We start from the raw sequence: 16763 nt of genomic DNA on the forward strand, positions 1-16763 counted from the left end.
GCAAAATGCATAGGGCACTATCGATGCTTTCTGTATGTTCATACTGCTGGGTATTTTTGTGGTGTGTATTATTGTTCATATATTGCTTCAATTTATGTATGTACAATTTTGTACTCCTTATGATGTATGTATATCCACTGGCTCAGCAACTCACAATGAATATTGTTGTTGTTTAACGGATGTATATTAATTGTAATGAATTGATATCTGCTTTTACTTATGCTGTTAACTTGGCCACTATGCCGGGTAACGCACAATCACTGCTGTTCCCATTTGGTTACACAGCATTTTGTAAATAATAAATGGATTTTATTACATTTTCTTGTGAACGTGTGCCAAATCTCTCCCACCTCATTCAAAGTCCCAGTACCTGTTCTTCCTTGTGCATTTTAGGGATGGAGGTGTTAGAGTGGTCATTCCAGACCTTAATTCCCTTTTTTCCCACTGCTAGTGAGGACCATCAGGCCTGCAACTGGGACATTACTGTCATTACTGCTTAAATGGCCCTCATACCGTTCTCGTTTAATTGATCTCTCATTAGGATTAAAAGTTGAATAGGCCGGCCTAGGTTCCCCTTTGGAAGTCTTGCCAGGATTAATGCTTAACTCTTGCTTATCCTTTCAGGTCATGTTCAAGTGGTACTCAATTGTACATACGTGTATATAATATACTGTTTGCCAAACTGTCTTAACCTGTATTATTGTAGAGGAATTCTTCCACTGAGCTGGGAGTGTTATTCCAGAGTTCAGTTGATCTATGACCTCCTCTGTACAACAAGATCTTCCTTGAGTTTCCCAGTAAAAGTTAATAGAATATAAACTCATTAAGTTTGACTTATTACTTTAAGGTGGTGCAAAAATGTCTGAACCCAAAGTGTCAGGTGGGTTGGAATGTTCCCAGGGTCATGGTGGTGCAGATGAGCAGGTACATCCAAGCAGTCCCCAAGGGGGTCATGCTACATCAGTTTTAAATGCTGTCTGTGTCCCTTTTGGATAGATATAATTTTGCTCCTTGTTCTGACTGGCACCCATTACTAAGAATACCACCTGACATGGCTGTTGGCTTGTACTGTTTGCCAGAAAAAGTAGAAAGCTAAAGCTGACCATACACCCATCGTTTTGTTTCTTTCACCCTGCAGGCTGAACAAATTAAATCTAATGCTGCGTACACTTGGTCGGAATTTCCGACAGAAAAAGTCAGATGGGAGCTTTTGGTCAGATAATCCAACTGTGTGTATGCCCCCTCGGACTTTTTCTGTCAGCATTTCCGACGGACTTAGATAGAGAACATGCTCTAAATTTTCCCGTCAGAAATGCCAGCCGAGCTTGTCCCGTTGGCAAGTCCGACCGTGTGTACGTGGCATAACAGATAAACAGCGCAGATGATGAATGTCTCCCTGCTGCTAATGTATTATGATAGCAAGTGTTGTGAGCTGTCAGAATACCTGAACAGTGCCTGCATCTGAATGGATGCAGATGGTGTTCGACCCACAATTTTCCAACCACCCCCTTTGATCTTTCACTCGAAGGATGTCAGGTGGCGTGGTACTGATAGGGTCACTCACTGATTGAATTTGCTCAGTTTATAGCCAGCTTTACTCATGACTGGGACAGGAAATGAGAGGAAATCTGTTCAGTGGGGACACAGACAGCAGTAATAGTTCAGCAAAGTTTCCAACTTTTTCCCACGCTGGTAAAAAAACATTTATTGTGGTCTGTTTCCTTACTGGTTATTTTTTCCTCACTTCCTGTTCTGACCGAAACCCATCAAATAGACAGAAAGAGAGGGGAACTTTTCCTAAGGCCGCGTACACACAAGCTGACTTTTCGGCAATAAAAGTCCAACTGCTATTCTGGCGGACTTTCGACAGACTTTTGACGGACTTCCGACGGACTTTTGAATAAACAGACTTGCCTACACACGATCACACCAAAGTCCGACGGATTTGTACATGATGACGTACGACTGGACTAAAATAAGGAAGTTGATAGCCAGTAGCCAATAGCTGCCCTAGCCTGGGTTTTCGTCCATTGTACTAGCATACAGACGAGCGGATTTTTCAACCGGACTCGAGTCTGTCGGAAAGATTTGAAGCATGTTTCAAATCTAAAGTCCATCAGATTTTTGACTGGAAAAGTCCGCTGAAGGTCCGATGAAGTCTACACACGATCAGATTGTCCGCAGGACTCGGTCTATCGGACCAGTCCGGACGAAAAGTCCGCTCATGTATATGCTGCATAAGAGTTTGAGCATGTATGGATACTAACAATATCAAAATACTGAAGACAACCATCAGCATGGCATCCTACCTAGTGGGAAAATCTCTGGACAATTCCTATTATTCTCTGCGCTGGCACAAAATCTATTTTCCTATACAGAATCTGTACGAAATGCACTGTTCAGAGACATTGGAAGAGAACAGGATGATTTGTGGCTCTGATTGTTCTTAATGAAATGGCTTGAAGCCAATGTCCCTCATATGTGGGGACATTCTTCATAATGTTATAGGAACATACACCATGAAGAAACAACCAAAGCCATCTTTTTGTATAACTTGTTGCTCTGTGTCTATGTTGCTACATACTGCTGTTTGATAATTTTGTTAGGGCAATATTTTTAATATATATAACACATATACAGTACAGTATATAGATGCTGAATCCCAAATTGTAGTGGCAGCCTCCAATCTGATCTAAGAGAGCTTACAAAATGATTCAGTTTGCAGACTTGCAGAGTCAATTGCTGCTGGTCCCAGGGTGTCCGTGTTTATTCTAACACTGCATACTGTAGCACTGAGCTAGCGTTTTGTTTAAAGCTTGTATTGAACCATTTGACTTCAAGTTCAACTCCAGCCAAATAGCAAATATGCGGCTGAACTACAAATTTGTTTACTGTCTTATCTGTGAACGAACGTGGAATTCTGCATTACCACTTTTGTGGTTCATACATCTTTGCCAGAAAGCGCAGCCAGAAAGATTACACCATTTCCCTTATGTAGCACCCTCCTAGTTCAGAGTAGGCTGCTAGGTAAACTTGGATTAGTTCCTATGTAAACAGTGGAGCAGGGTTGATTTCTCAAGGCTGCTCATTGTTTCACAGGCTGCTGTTCTGTTGCTTCCCCCTGTCTTCTAGAACAGGCAGCCTGAATATTTATAGAACTCCAGGCAAAGCACGGGGAGGTGTGCCCAGAAGATGGAGGAAGAGCCCATAAGTATTCTGAGGCCTGGGCAGCAGAGTGCATACTTCCCAACTTTATGAGATGGGAATGAGGCAGTGGCGGCCCGTGCATTGTGGGCGCACAGGCACCGCCCCCCCCCCCCCAACACCTCCGCCGTCCTCCCTATCCACGTGCCCGACCCCTTTCAAGACGCCGGGCGCCATGAATTCCTATGGCGGGGTGGGCGGGGGGGTGTTTTTCAATGCACCTGATTAGAGCCAGAGGCGGGGGGGGGAACGCAGAGAGTGCGCCCCCCGATCCTACCCAATTTTGTGACCATAGCAAATGAATTTTCGCTATTTTCACAGTACAGTTACTACCCAACAATCAGGAGCCAGGTCAGTGAGAGGGGGGAGTCAGTGGAGGGGGCGGTAGTGCTGGTTGTTTGCCGCCCCCCCAGAAGAAAAGCCTACCAGCTGTCACTGGAATGAGGGACACCTATTAGCAAACGTATGTAGGCACAGGACACACCCCCTGCCACACCCCCTTAAAAGGAGAAGTGTACGAAATATTGATTGGTTTTACCAACAAGTGCTTTTTTTTACCACTACTATTCCTTCATATTGGCTTGTGGAATATACAAATGCAGCAATTTAGAAATTGGATGAAAGGTTTAGCACTGGTAAACACTTTTTAATAGATATGTAGTGCATTTTATATACAACTATATACAGCAGATCAGTCCAAAATGAGGGACAAATGAGAAGGAAAGAGGGACAGATTGACTTTGTTCCGAATGATGGACTGTCCCTTCAAATCAGGGACAGCTGGGAGCTCTGAGAGTGCAGTGTTCCTAGGTTCAGTCCTGCAGGAGGAGATCCCTTTGCAGGGGCTCTGCCCCTGGGGCAGAAGAGCTGGTGCAGCCAGTGAGAAGACATCAAGGTCCCAGCTGGATTTAGTGGGGGCCTATATGAGAATCCTCTGTCCAGGGATTGAGCTAGGTCAGGAGGAAACTCACTGGAGAGAGACAGGAGGAAGTTGGTGGGAAGGAGTCCAACTGTTCTATGGTGGTGTCAACATCTCTCTCACTGAGAACAGCCTGGTGGATATGGGCAGGAGGCAACTAGTCGTCTTGTGGCCAAGTGAGTAAATGAGCCCCAATGCTGAGGAGAAGGGACTGTGTAGCGTTTAACCTCCCGAGGGAGTATAGGCCACTAACAGAATTAGGAATCCTGTGGGACAAATCAAGTGCAGCCAGCAGTGTGTGAAGGGCAGCCATAGGTGCAGCCAGCAGAGTGTGGAGCACAGCCAGAAGTTGAGGAGTAGGCATGGGCCGGACAAGCCCCGGTTCGGTTTGCATCCAGAACATGCGAACAGATCGAAAGTTTGCACGAACATTCGAACACCGTTAAAGTCTATGGGACTCGAACATGAGAAAAAGTGCTCATTTTAAAGGCTAATTTGCAAGTTATTGTCCTAAAAAGGGTTTGGGGACCCGGGTGCTGCCCCAGGGGACATGTATCAATGGAAAAAAAAGTTTAAAAAATGGACGTTTTTTCTGGAGCAGTGATTTTAATGATGCTTAAAGTGAAAAAAATAAAAGTGAAATATTCCTTTAAATGTCGTACCTGGGGGTGTTAATAGTATGCCTGTAAAGTGGCACGTGTTTCCCGTGCTTAGAACGGTCCCTGCACAAAATTACATTTCTAAAGGAATAAAAGTCATTTAAAACTGCTTGAGGCTTTAATGTAATGTCGGGTCCCGGCAATACGGATGAAAATCAGTGAGACAAATGGCATGGGTACTCCCCAGCCCATTACTAGGTCCTTTCTGTCTTGAATGGATAATAAGGGGAACCCCGCACCCAAATTAAAAAAAGAAAAGACGTTGGGCCCCCAGGCCCTATATACTCTGAACAGCAGTATACAGGCGGTGCAAACAAGACAGGGACTGTAGGTTTGTTTTTATGTAGAATCTGTTTGTAATTTGGAACAGGAACATTTTGTAAGTGTAGCTCCAGCCAAAAAATCTATTTTAAAGCTTTTTGGAAAACATAGGGAAAGTTTATCACCCCTGTAACATTTGTTTTGCTGTCTGTGCCCCTGTTCAGAAGATTTCACCTCACTTGAAAGGTGAAAACACAGGTTTTTAAGGGAAACAAGGATTGGTGATAACTCAGTGGAGAAGATACCTTTTTCCCATTTTAAGAGAGAGAAGGGAGAGAATTTCCCTTGATGGGGTAGATTTCCTCTCACTTCCTGTTGTCTCCCTCTGTTTGTAAGTAGGAGTCGTTTGTAAGTCAGATTTTTGAAAATAGGGGACCGCCTGTATATACTATATGGCCTGCCCTATACACTCTGTGGAAAATTGGGCCTTAGGTGTTGGTGGTACCAGAACACTGTAAGCCCTCACAGTTACTCTTGGTGTGTGCTGGAACGGGGCCCTGCTGTGAAATATTATATCAAGAATTGTAATTGCATGCCCCTGTTAAACAGGCGCATAAAAATTGGTCCTTAGGCAGTGGTGGTGGTGCCACAACATTGCAACCTCTCACAGACACTCTTGTTGAGCGCAGGAATGAGCCCTGCTGTTAAATATTTGATCAAAAATTGTAATTACACTCCCCTGTTAAACAAGGGCATAAAAATTGGGCCTTAGGCAGTGGTGGTGTTGCCACAACACTGCAACCCCTCACAGATACTCTTGTTGAGCGCCGGAACGAGTCCTGCTGTTAAATATTTGATCAAAAATTGTAATCACAGCCTCTGTTAAACAGGGGCATAAAAATTGGGCCTTAGGCAGTGGTGGTGGTGCCCAGAACCAAAAATGTTCTTAAAAGCTATCAACATGAACATTGAGGAGGAACAGGATAGTCACTTAGCATAACAGGATAGTCACTCAGCATCAGCATAGGCAGTCTTGAAGGGATCTCACATTCATAAAAAAATTAATCGGTTACATCAGCATCAGGTGCTTGGTAGCTGGTGATCCAAGACTGATTCATTTTTATGAAGGTGAGCCGATCAACCGAGTCGGTGGACAGGCGCACTCTGATCGGTTACAAAGCCCCCAGCAGCACTGAATGTGCGTTCCACAAGAACGCTGGATGCAGGACAGGCCAGTAGCTCAATTGCATACTGTGCAAGCTCTAGCCAGTGATTCATCCTCAAGACCTAGTAACCCATTGGATTTTCGGTTGGAAAGGTCTCCAAGTCTGATCTTGGCCCTAGGTATTTCTGCACCATGTACAACAGACGCTGGCGATGGTTGCTGGAACCGATCAGACCTTGGGGCTGCGGACTAAAAAATTGTCTGAACGCCACCTTCTCCACCGCTCCTTCTGTGACTGACCGAAGCCTCAGCAACATGTTGTCCATGAATACCAGGAAATTGTAACCTCCCAGGCTCTGGAAACGCATTGCACAAACCTTTCTGCAAGGCCTCCCGAAGATGTTTCATCCTCTGCTCCCTCTGCGACGGCTGGATAAATTCCGCCACCTTACCCTTGTAACGTGGATCAAGAAGGGTTGCCAGCCAGTACTGATCCCTCTCCTTGATACCACGAATCCGAGGGTCCTTTCGCAGGCTTTGCAGGATCAGGGAGGCCATGCAGCGTAGGTTTGCTTAGGCATTCGGTCCAGAGTCCTCTGGGTCACTAAGGACGACCTGATCCGCAGCAACATCCTCCCAGCCACGTACAAGTCCATGGGTTTCTGAGGACTGAAAACGATCCCTTGAAGACTGCTGCTGATGTTGAGTGCCAGACTCCACTTCCATGCTGACACAATCCTCCTCCTCCTCTTCCTGTGTGATAGGTGGGCCTGCATGAATACTGTCTGGATAAAGGGGGCCTTGAAAGGTAAGGAAGTCCTCCTCTTCCTCCCTCTGTTCTGCCTCAAGTGCCCTGTCCATTATTCCACGCAGCGTGTGCTCTAACAGGAAGACAAGAGGGACAGTATCACTGATGCATGCGCTGTCACTGCTCACCATCCTCATGGCCTCCTCAAATGGTGACAGGAGAGTGCATGCATCCTTGATCATAAGCCATTGGCGTGGCGAAAAAAAAGCCAAGCTCCCCTGACCATGGTGCCATACTCGCACAGGTAGTCATTGATGGCCCTCTGCTGCGTATGCAACCGCTGCAGCATTGCAAACGTTCAGTTCCACCTGTTGGGCATGTCAAAGATAAGGCGGTTCTTGGGCAGGTTGCATTCCTTTTGGAGATCAGCCAGCCGAGCACTGGCATTATATGACCGGCCGAAATGCCCACAGACTTTCCTGGCCTGCCTCAGGAGATCCTGTAAGCTCGGGTACCTGCACAAGACCCGCTGCACCACCAATTTAAGGACGTGAGCCAAACAGGGAACATGGGTGAAGTGTCCCTGTCAGAGGGCGGAGAGGAGGTTAGTGCCATTGTCGCAAACCACCATTCCTGGCTGAAGCTGGCGTGGTGTCAACCACCTCTGAGCCTGCCCCTGCAGAGCTGACAGAATCTCTGCCCCAGTGTGGCTCCTGTCCCCTAAGCAGACCAACTCAAGCACCGCATGGCATCTTTTTGCCTGAGTGCTTGCGTAGCCCCTAGAACGCCTACGTAGCACCGCTGGTTCCAAGGACAAATCTGCACAGGAAGAGGCCATAGAGGAAGAAGAAGAGGAGGGGATGGAGGAGAGAGGTGTGGCAGAATCACCACTACCAGCATTTTGGAGGCGTGGTGGCGGAACAAGCTCCAACAATACTGCACCCTGTCCTGCATCCTTCCCAGCTGCCAGCAGGGTTACCCAGTGCGCCGTGAAAGAAAGGTAACGTCCCTGTCCATGCCTGCTGGACCATGAATCAGCGGTAATATGCACCTTACCGCTGACCGCCCTGTCCAACAAGGCCAAGACATTGCCTTCCACATGTTGGTAGAGAGCCAGAATGGCCTTCCAAGAAAAAAATTGGCGTTTGGGGCCCTGCCACTGAGGTACTGCACATTCCACAAATTCTCGAAAGGGGGCAGAGTCTACCAGCTGAAAAGGCAGCAGTTGGAGTGCTAGCAATTTAGCCAAACTAGCATTCAGCCGCTGAGCATGTGGATGGCTGGGACCGAATTTTTTTCACTGGTTTAGCAACTGGGGTAGGGAAATTTGCCTGCTACAATCAGATGTTGGTGTACCGCTAGCAGATTGCCCGGAAGTGCTTGGGACACCTAATTCTACACCTTCATTCCTCTCAGTGCAGGTCTCTGAGAGGACTGAAGTTATAGTGGGGTTGGAGATCCCAGCTGATGAGGAGCAAGGGGAGGTCCACCTTGTTCTTTGGTGTGGGTCTTTTAAATACTGTTGTCAACGGACTGCATGGGAGCTCGACATATGTCTGGTCAAGCATGTGGTGCCCAAGCGGCTGCTGTTTTGGCCACGCTTGATACGCTTCAGACATATGTTATATATATATATATATATATATATATATATATATATATATATATATATATATATATATATATATATATATATATATATATATATATATATATATATATATACACACACACACACACACACACGCACACACACATACAAGCCTGTATATACTGCATATATACAGTCAGGTATAGGCTTTGCTGGACTACAATGCAATGGATATATATATTTTATGAACTGCAGCTCACTGAGTCACCTGCCTGAAAGTGTCTTTGAACACGCACTCCAGGAATGACCTACAGTCAGGTATAGGCTTGGCTAGACTATATACCGTATTTATCGGCGTATAACACGCACAGGCGTATAACACGCACATTCATTTTAAGAGGGAAGTTTCAGGAAAAAAACTTAAATTTTTAATAAGGAACTTTGAAGCAAAATAAGGGTCAGTGCCCATCTGCAGCCTCACCATTGCCATCAATCCAGCCTGATCAATGCCCATCTGCAGCCTCATAAGTGCCATTAATGCAGCCTCATTAGTCTACATCAATGCAGCCTCACCATTGCCATCAATGCAGCAGCCTCACCACTGCCATCAGTGGTCCAATGGCAGCCCAGGAGATGGGACTTTCTATTACAGAGGCCGCCAAGTTAACAGGAGATTCTCACTGTATTTAATCTGACGGCGCTCATCCCGCCCACCTCCCTGTCCCCTCAGAGGCAGCTAAAATTGAAGTATTGGCGTATAACACGCACACGCTATTTGCACCCGATTTTCATGATGAAAAAGTGAGTGTTATACGCCAATAAATACAGTATATAATATATATATATATATATATATATATATATATATATATATATATATATATATATATATATATATATATATATATATATATATATATATATATATATATATATATTAAATGCACTGCAGCTAGCTGAATCAACTGCCTGCCTGACGTATATTAGAAAGAGTACACCAGGAACGGTTTGCAGTGAGATGAAGCTAAACTGTATACAGTGTATATAAATATATATACAAAGCCGGGATGTATATATATATATATATATATATATATATATATATATATATATATATATATATATATATATATATATATATACTAAATACACTGCAGCTAACTGTATCGCCTGCCTGCCTGAAGTATATTAGCAACAGTACACCAGGAATGGTCTGCATTGAGATCTAGCTAAACTGTATACAGTGTATAGAATATATATACAGTCAGTCTAAAATATATATATATATATATGAAATACACTGCAGCTAACTGAATCAACTGACTGCCTGAAGTATATTAGAAACAGTAGAGCAGGAACGGTCTGCAGTGAGATCTAGCTAAACTGACAGCAGTCGGACTGTGTATATATATATATTAAATACACTGCAGCTAACTGAATCAACTGCCTGCCTGAAGTAGATTAGAAAAAGTACAGCATGAATGGTCTGTAGTGAGATCTAGCTAACTGAATCAATTGCCTGCCTGAAGTAGATTAGAAACAGTAGAGCAGGAACGGTCTGCAGTGAGATCTAGCTAGCCTGCTCAAAGTAAATGAAATGACACTCTTTCTATCTATCTCTCTCTCTGACCGCCAGCAACATACTACACAGGGCCGATGTGCAGGTGGCCTTATATAGTGTGGGGCGTGTACTTAACCCCCTGAGCCATAATTGGCCAAAGCACCCTGCTTATAGATAACCCCTATGGCAGTAGTTTAGAAAGGATGACATTGGGTTTACATCCACTTTAAAGATTCCTCCATTCACGCAAACAAGTGGATGGAGAATTCCCCTCTGCCAGGACACTGTTTTCCAGTATTGGCACCCACAGCTGTCAGAACACATCCATTGCGTTGCAAGGCATGTTAGCAAAGAATCTAGGGGGGTCATTTCCCATTCTAGGATATAAAGGCTTGTTCACTCGGGCAGCCAGGAGAGGTGGTAAAATAGGTGGTTGAACTATGGTTTTACTGGCCTTCTTAAGCTGCAATGATGGCTGGAAGCAGCTGTACACATATCCCAACAGTGCCAGATTGTGCGGGACTGTCCCACATTGACTCTACTCCTGCTGTCCTGCAGAGGAACTATATGGAGAAAGGGCTGGAAGGGGGGTCTGTGATGTGGAAGTGGTCTGTACTGGAGGGTCTGTACTAAGAAAAGGCTGGGAGGGGGGTCTGTGCTCTAGGGGGTCTACAGTGTGTGTGTGTGTGTGTGTGTGTGGGGCAGGGGCGGATACAGGGGGGGCAACGGGGCAATTGCCCCGTCTGAGAATGAGGGTGAGTGAGAGAGCCGGCGGGTAGATCCGCGGGTGAGAGAGCCGGCGGGCGGCTCCGCAGATGAGAGAGCCACTGGGTGGCTCCGCAGATGAGAGAGCCACTGGGTGGCTCTGTAGGTGAGAGAGCCCGCGGGTGGCTCAGCGGGAGAGAGACAGCGGGCTGGCCCAGCGGCTCAGTTGGTGAGCGGGAAGGTGAGAGCGCGGATGAGCAGCTGTGCAGCTCGAGCCGGCTGCTGACCAATCAGGGAGCCGGCGGGCGGGGGAGCAGAGAGATGACATCATCTCTCACCGCCCGGCGCCCGCCCTGCATCCCTTCAGTTCCCCCCTCACCGTGCAGGCAGCCGCGGCAGCAGAGAGATTACATCATCTCTCTGCTGCCTGACTGGTAATCTGCTGCCTGACTCTGGGACACAAGAGACCACCTTAGCAGGAAAGTGACAGAGCAAGTGACTGTCAATCCGCAACGTGTGGCAGGTCACGTGACGATCTGCATCTGGTGACAGGCGACGTGGCAAGTGACAATCCGCATTTGGTGGCAGGCGACGTGGCTAGTGACAATCTGCATCTGGTGACAGGCGATGTGGCAAGTGACAATCCACATTTGGTGACAGGTGATGTGGCAAGTGACAATCCGCAACGTGTGGCAGGTGACGTGGCAAGTGACATGGCAAGTGACAATCCGCATTTGGTGGCAGGGGATGTGGCAAGTGACAATCTGAATCTGGTGACAGGTGACGTGGCAAGTGACACACTCGGGGCTCCCACTGATTCTGCATTATGGTGAGTTAAACTATTTAATTTTTTATAACAATGTAATAATAGTAATAATGCGCTTCAATCATCCTGACACCATAACAACTATGGTGCCATGATGAATGAAGCGCCAACACCAGCCATTTCCCCGATAGATTTACCCCCCAAAAAATATTTTCTGGCAATGCCCCTCCCGAGACTAGACTCTGGATCCGCCCCTGGTGTGGGGGGGGGTGGTCTGTACTGACAAAGGGTTGGGAGGGGCATCTGTACTGAGGGGTCTGTACTGAGGAGAGGCTAGGAGGGAGGGTCTGTACTGGAGGTTCTGTACCGAGAAGGGCCTGAGAGGAGGGTGGGGTCTGTGCTGTAGGGATGGTCTGTACTGAGGAGTCTGTACTGAGAAAGGGTTGTGGGGGGTCTCTGCTGTGGGGGTGGCCTATACTGAGGGATTGTACTGAGAAGCGGCTAAGAGGGGGGTTTGTGCAGTAAGGGTGGCCTGTACTGGGGGCCTCTACTGAGAAAGGGCTACCAGGCATTGGGGTAACTGTGTTGTGGGGGGGGGGGGGGGGGTTGGACTTTACTGGGGGATCTGTAATGAGAAGTGTGCCCCTGTGCCTTTAAGGAGGACTGGGCTTTCCTAGATTGTAAGCTATATCGAGCAGGGCCCTCTGATCCCTCCTGTATTGAATTGTATTGTAAGTGTACTGTCTGCCCTCATGTTGTAAAGCGCTGCGCAAACTGTTGGCGCTATATAAATCCTGTATAATAATAATATTAATATAATCTATCTATTAGAATGCATGTGCTTCCACTGTGCAGGCTCTCATAAATTTACAAGAGTTAGGACTGCAGAAATATTGGGGTGCCTTAGAGCGGCTCTGCAGCTTACACATGTATTTGTAAATGCGTGGTAACTAAACCCCTGTTTTTAACACAAACTATTAGACAGGATAATTTGGTTGGTAGCAGATTGGCTGGCGAGTTGAGCTGGGATTTTTCTTTGGTTTTGTTTTTCGGGTGTGTGTACTGGGGTTCTGTACTGAGAAGGTGCTGGGAGGGGGGTCTGTGGCCTGTACTGGAGGGTCTCTACCTGGAAGGGTCTGGGAGGGAGGTCTGTTCTGGAGGGTCTGTACTGAGAACGGCCTGGGAGAGGGTCTGTGCTGTGGCGGTAGTCTGTACTGGGGGTAGGGCCTGTACTGAGAATGGCCTGGGAGAGGGTCTGTGCTGTGGGGGTGGTCTGTACTGGGGGGAGGGTCTGTATTGAGAATGGCCTGGAAGGGGGTCTTTGATATGGGGGGTGGTCTTTACTGGCTCTTGCCTGGGAGGGTATCGGTTCTGTGGGGGGGGGGGGGTCTATACTGGGGGATGTCTGTACTGAGAATGGGCTGGGAGGGTGGTCTGTACTGAGGGGTCTGTACTGAGAAAGGGTTATGAGGAGGTGTAGGTTCTCTGCTGTGGTGGTCTGTACTGGGGGATTGTACCTGGAAGGGGCTGGGAGGGGGGTTTGTGCTGTAAGGGTAGCCAGTACTGGGGGTCTCTACTGAGAAAGGGCTAGTGGGGGGGTGATCTGTGCTGTGAGGGGTGGACTGTACTGGGGGATCTGTAATGAGAGGGGCATGGGAGGGTTTCTGTGCTATGGGGCAGAGGGAGGGGGTGTGTGTGTGTGCGCGGTTCTGTACTGAGAAAGGGCTGTGGGGGGGGTCTGTGCTGTTCGGGGGGGTGGCTTGTACTGGGGGGTCTCTACCTAGAAGGGCCTAGGAGGATGGTCTATGCTGTGGGGGTGGTCTGTTTTGGAGGGTCTGTGCTGAGAACGGCCTGGGAGAGGGCCTGTGCTGTGGGGGGGGTCTGTACTGGGGGAGGGGGGGTCTGTACTGAGAACAGCCTGAGAGGGCATCTGTTCTAGGGGGGGGGTTTATACTGAGGGGTTCTGTACTGAGAAGGGGCTGGGAGGGGTGGTCTGTGCATTTGGGGGGCAGCCTGTACTGGGGGTCACTACCTAGTAGGGCCTGCAATGATGGTCTATGCTGTGGGGGGTGGTCTGTTCTGGAGGGGCTATACTGGGAACAGCCTGGGAGAGGGTCTGTGCTGTGGGGGTAGTCTGTACTGGGGGTAGGGTCTGTACTGAGAACTGCCTTGGAGAGGGTCTGTGCTGTGGGGGTTATCTGTACTGGGGGGGAAGGTCTGTATTGAAAATGGCCTGGAAGGGGGTCTGTGCTATGGGGGTGATATGTACTGAGAAGGACCTGGGAGGGCATCTGTTCTGTGGAGGGGGGTGGTCTATACTGGGGGGTCTGTACTGAGAAGGGGCAGGGAGGGTGGTCTGTGCTACGGGGAGTGGGGGGTGGTTGGACTGGGGGGGTCTGTTTGATATGTGTTAGTATCAGGGCTGGGACAAGGGGTGGGCAGAAGGGTTGGCTGCCCTGGGCACTGTTATATCATGTGAGGTGGGGGGGGGCACCATGAGGAGATGGGGGGGGGAATTTGTGTTGGGTGAGGGAATCTTGGGGGCAGCAGAGGGTAAGACTTGTTCTAGGGAAATTGGGGGGGGGGGGGGTGCTAGAAAAGGTGATTTGGGGGGATTTGTGTTGGGAGGGGGATGGAGAAGAGGATTTGTGCTAGGAGGGGGGATTTGAAGTGTTTGTGCTAGAAGAGGTGATATGGTAGAGGGGATTGGTGCTAGGAGGGGAAATGTTTTTTTTTTTTTGGGGGGGGGGGTTGCGCTAGTGGGGATGATCAGGGCATATTTGTGCTAGAAGGGGAAATGTGGGGGAGGATTTGTACTAGGAGGGGGGATTTGGAGTGGGAGGAGAGGGTGTGTATTTGGAGGGGAAATTTGAGGGGTAGAGGAATTGCACTTGGAGAAGTGATTTTTTTTCGGGGGGGGGGGGGGATTTTTACTGGGGGGTATTTAAGAGAGAGAGAATTTGAGCTCGGAGGGGGGTCAAAGTTTTGTGCTGAGAGGGTGGAATTCAGCAGGAGGGGTGGATTTGTCCTGGGAGGAGGGGAAAATGATGCTTAGGGGGTAAACATACTTCCTGAGGGGGGAGGGGCATCTTCGCCCTGGGCTCTGTTTTTTAATATCAATAGAAATGTGGCACATGATACCACGTGTGAATTGGGTAAATGCAAAAAAAGGTGATAGTGGTGCAAGCATAGTTATGTGCAGCGTATTGTATTAGGGTGTGCACCCCAAAGCTCAAACACATGTGTGTGTATGTATATGGCCCCGGCACATTGAAAGAGAAGTGCGTAAGCTCTTCTATTATGGCAGAGCTGGTAAAAGGGAGATCTTTCCCATCTCCCCGCTGTTACACAGAGTGATAATGCTAGGTGATTAGGGTGTGCCCAGGCACACCCAGCACACCCTGTGTGCACCCCTATGGGTGCAACCTTTTCATGGTGATGCAACATATTGCCTCCCAACTGACTGTCCACTATGGGAACTGTTTTTCAGAGGGGCAGCAAAGTTGCCACAAGTGTGAATGAACCCCAACAACATTTTCAAATCCTCAGGATGTGCCACCAAAAATGTTTCTAGGTACATTAATGTGTGTATATGAACAGAGCAGAAGGTGCAGATATAAAGACACCAGTACATACCTACCTAACCACTCATTACTGGGTGTTCTCCCAGTACACAAACTGGTAGATCTTGTTCTCCCTGTATGATCAGTGACAGCCGGCACAGGCAGGGTTAATAGTGGAGCAAAGAGACGGCCTGGCTCCTCCCCCCATCCTCCGAGTCACAGCCTTCCCCAGCCAGGCCCAGCTCAGTTCTCATCCCAGACTGACAGACATGAGTGGGGACCATGTACCCGAGCACGGGGACCCCATCGAGGACCAAGATGTCGGGGTCACCCCGTTTAACCCTTTCCTGCACGAGTTCCACCCAGAGGGCTTCTGGCAGAAATTCCGGGTAAGAATATCAACATAGGCTGGAGGATGGGACTGCTGGGCTCACTACCCCTTCATGGCCGATCACTGCAACTGGGCACTGCCAGGGGAAGGCTGCAGTGGGAGGAGGATGGGAGAGCAGCACTGCAGGATACACTGCCAGGACTCTGCTACAATAATATATATATATATATATATATCTGTATATACATCACAGGGAAGGGGCACACTGAGTATGCCAGGACTCTGCTACAATAATATATATATATATATATATATATATATATATATATATATATATATATATATATCTGTATATATATCACAGGGAAGGGGCACACTGAGTATGCCAGGACCCTGCTACTATAATATATATATCTGTATATACATTACAGGGAAGGGGCACACTGAGCATGCCAGGACCCTGCTACTGTAATATATATACATCACAGGGAAGGGACAAACTGAGTATGCCAGGACCCTGCTACTATAATATATATGTATATACATCACAGGGAAGGGGCACACTGAGTATGCCAGGACCCTGCTACTATAATATATATGTATATACATCACAGGGAAGGGGCACACTGAGTATGCCAGGACCCTGCTACTATAATATATATCTGTATACACATCACAGGGAAGGGGCACACTGAGCATGCCAGGACCCCGCTACTATAAAATATATACATTGCAGGGAAGGGGCACACTGAGCATGGCAGGACCCTGCTACTATAATATATACAGCTGTGCTCATAAGTTTACATGCCCTGGCAGAATTTACGACTTCTTGGCCATTTTTCAGAGACTATGAATGATAAAACAAAAACTTTTCTTTCACTCGTGGTTAGTGTTTGGCTGAAGCTATTTATTATCAACTGTATTTACTCTCTTTTAAATCATAATGAAAATAGAAACTACCCAAATGACCCTGATCAAAAGTTTACATACCCCAGTTCTTAATACCGTGTATTGTCCCCTTTAACATCAATGACAGCTTGAAGTCTTTTGTGGTATTTGTGGATGAGGCTCTTTATCTTCTCAGTTGGTAAAGCTGCCCATTCCTCTTGGCGAAAAGCCTCCAGTTCCTGTAAATTCTTGGGCTGTCTTGCATGAACTGCACATTTGAGATCTCCCCAGAGTGGCTCAATGATATTGAGGTCAGGAGACTGAGATGGCCATTACAGAACCTTCACTTTATTCTGCTGTAGCCAATGACAGGTCGACTTGGCCTTGTGTTTTGGATCATTG

General features: G+C 47.5%; 1 protein-coding gene across 1 annotated transcript in view; it reads left to right on the plus strand.

Annotated features, from left to right (window-relative positions):
* Positions 1-15332: 15332 nt before the first annotated feature.
* Positions 15333-16763, plus strand: part of LPCAT4 (lysophosphatidylcholine acyltransferase 4) — a 65410-nt gene continuing 63979 nt past the window's right edge. Inside the window, exon 1 of the mRNA XM_073632003.1 lies at positions 15333-15531. Within this exon, the coding sequence (XP_073488104.1) occupies positions 15412-15531 (120 nt within the window). The 5' untranslated portion in view covers positions 15333-15411. The remainder of the gene's footprint in view (positions 15532-16763) is intronic.

This window comes from Aquarana catesbeiana, linkage group LG01, assembly GCF_042186555.1.
Source record: "Aquarana catesbeiana isolate 2022-GZ linkage group LG01, ASM4218655v1, whole genome shotgun sequence".
NCBI classification, from domain to species: Eukaryota; Metazoa; Chordata; class Amphibia; order Anura; family Ranidae; genus Aquarana; species Aquarana catesbeiana.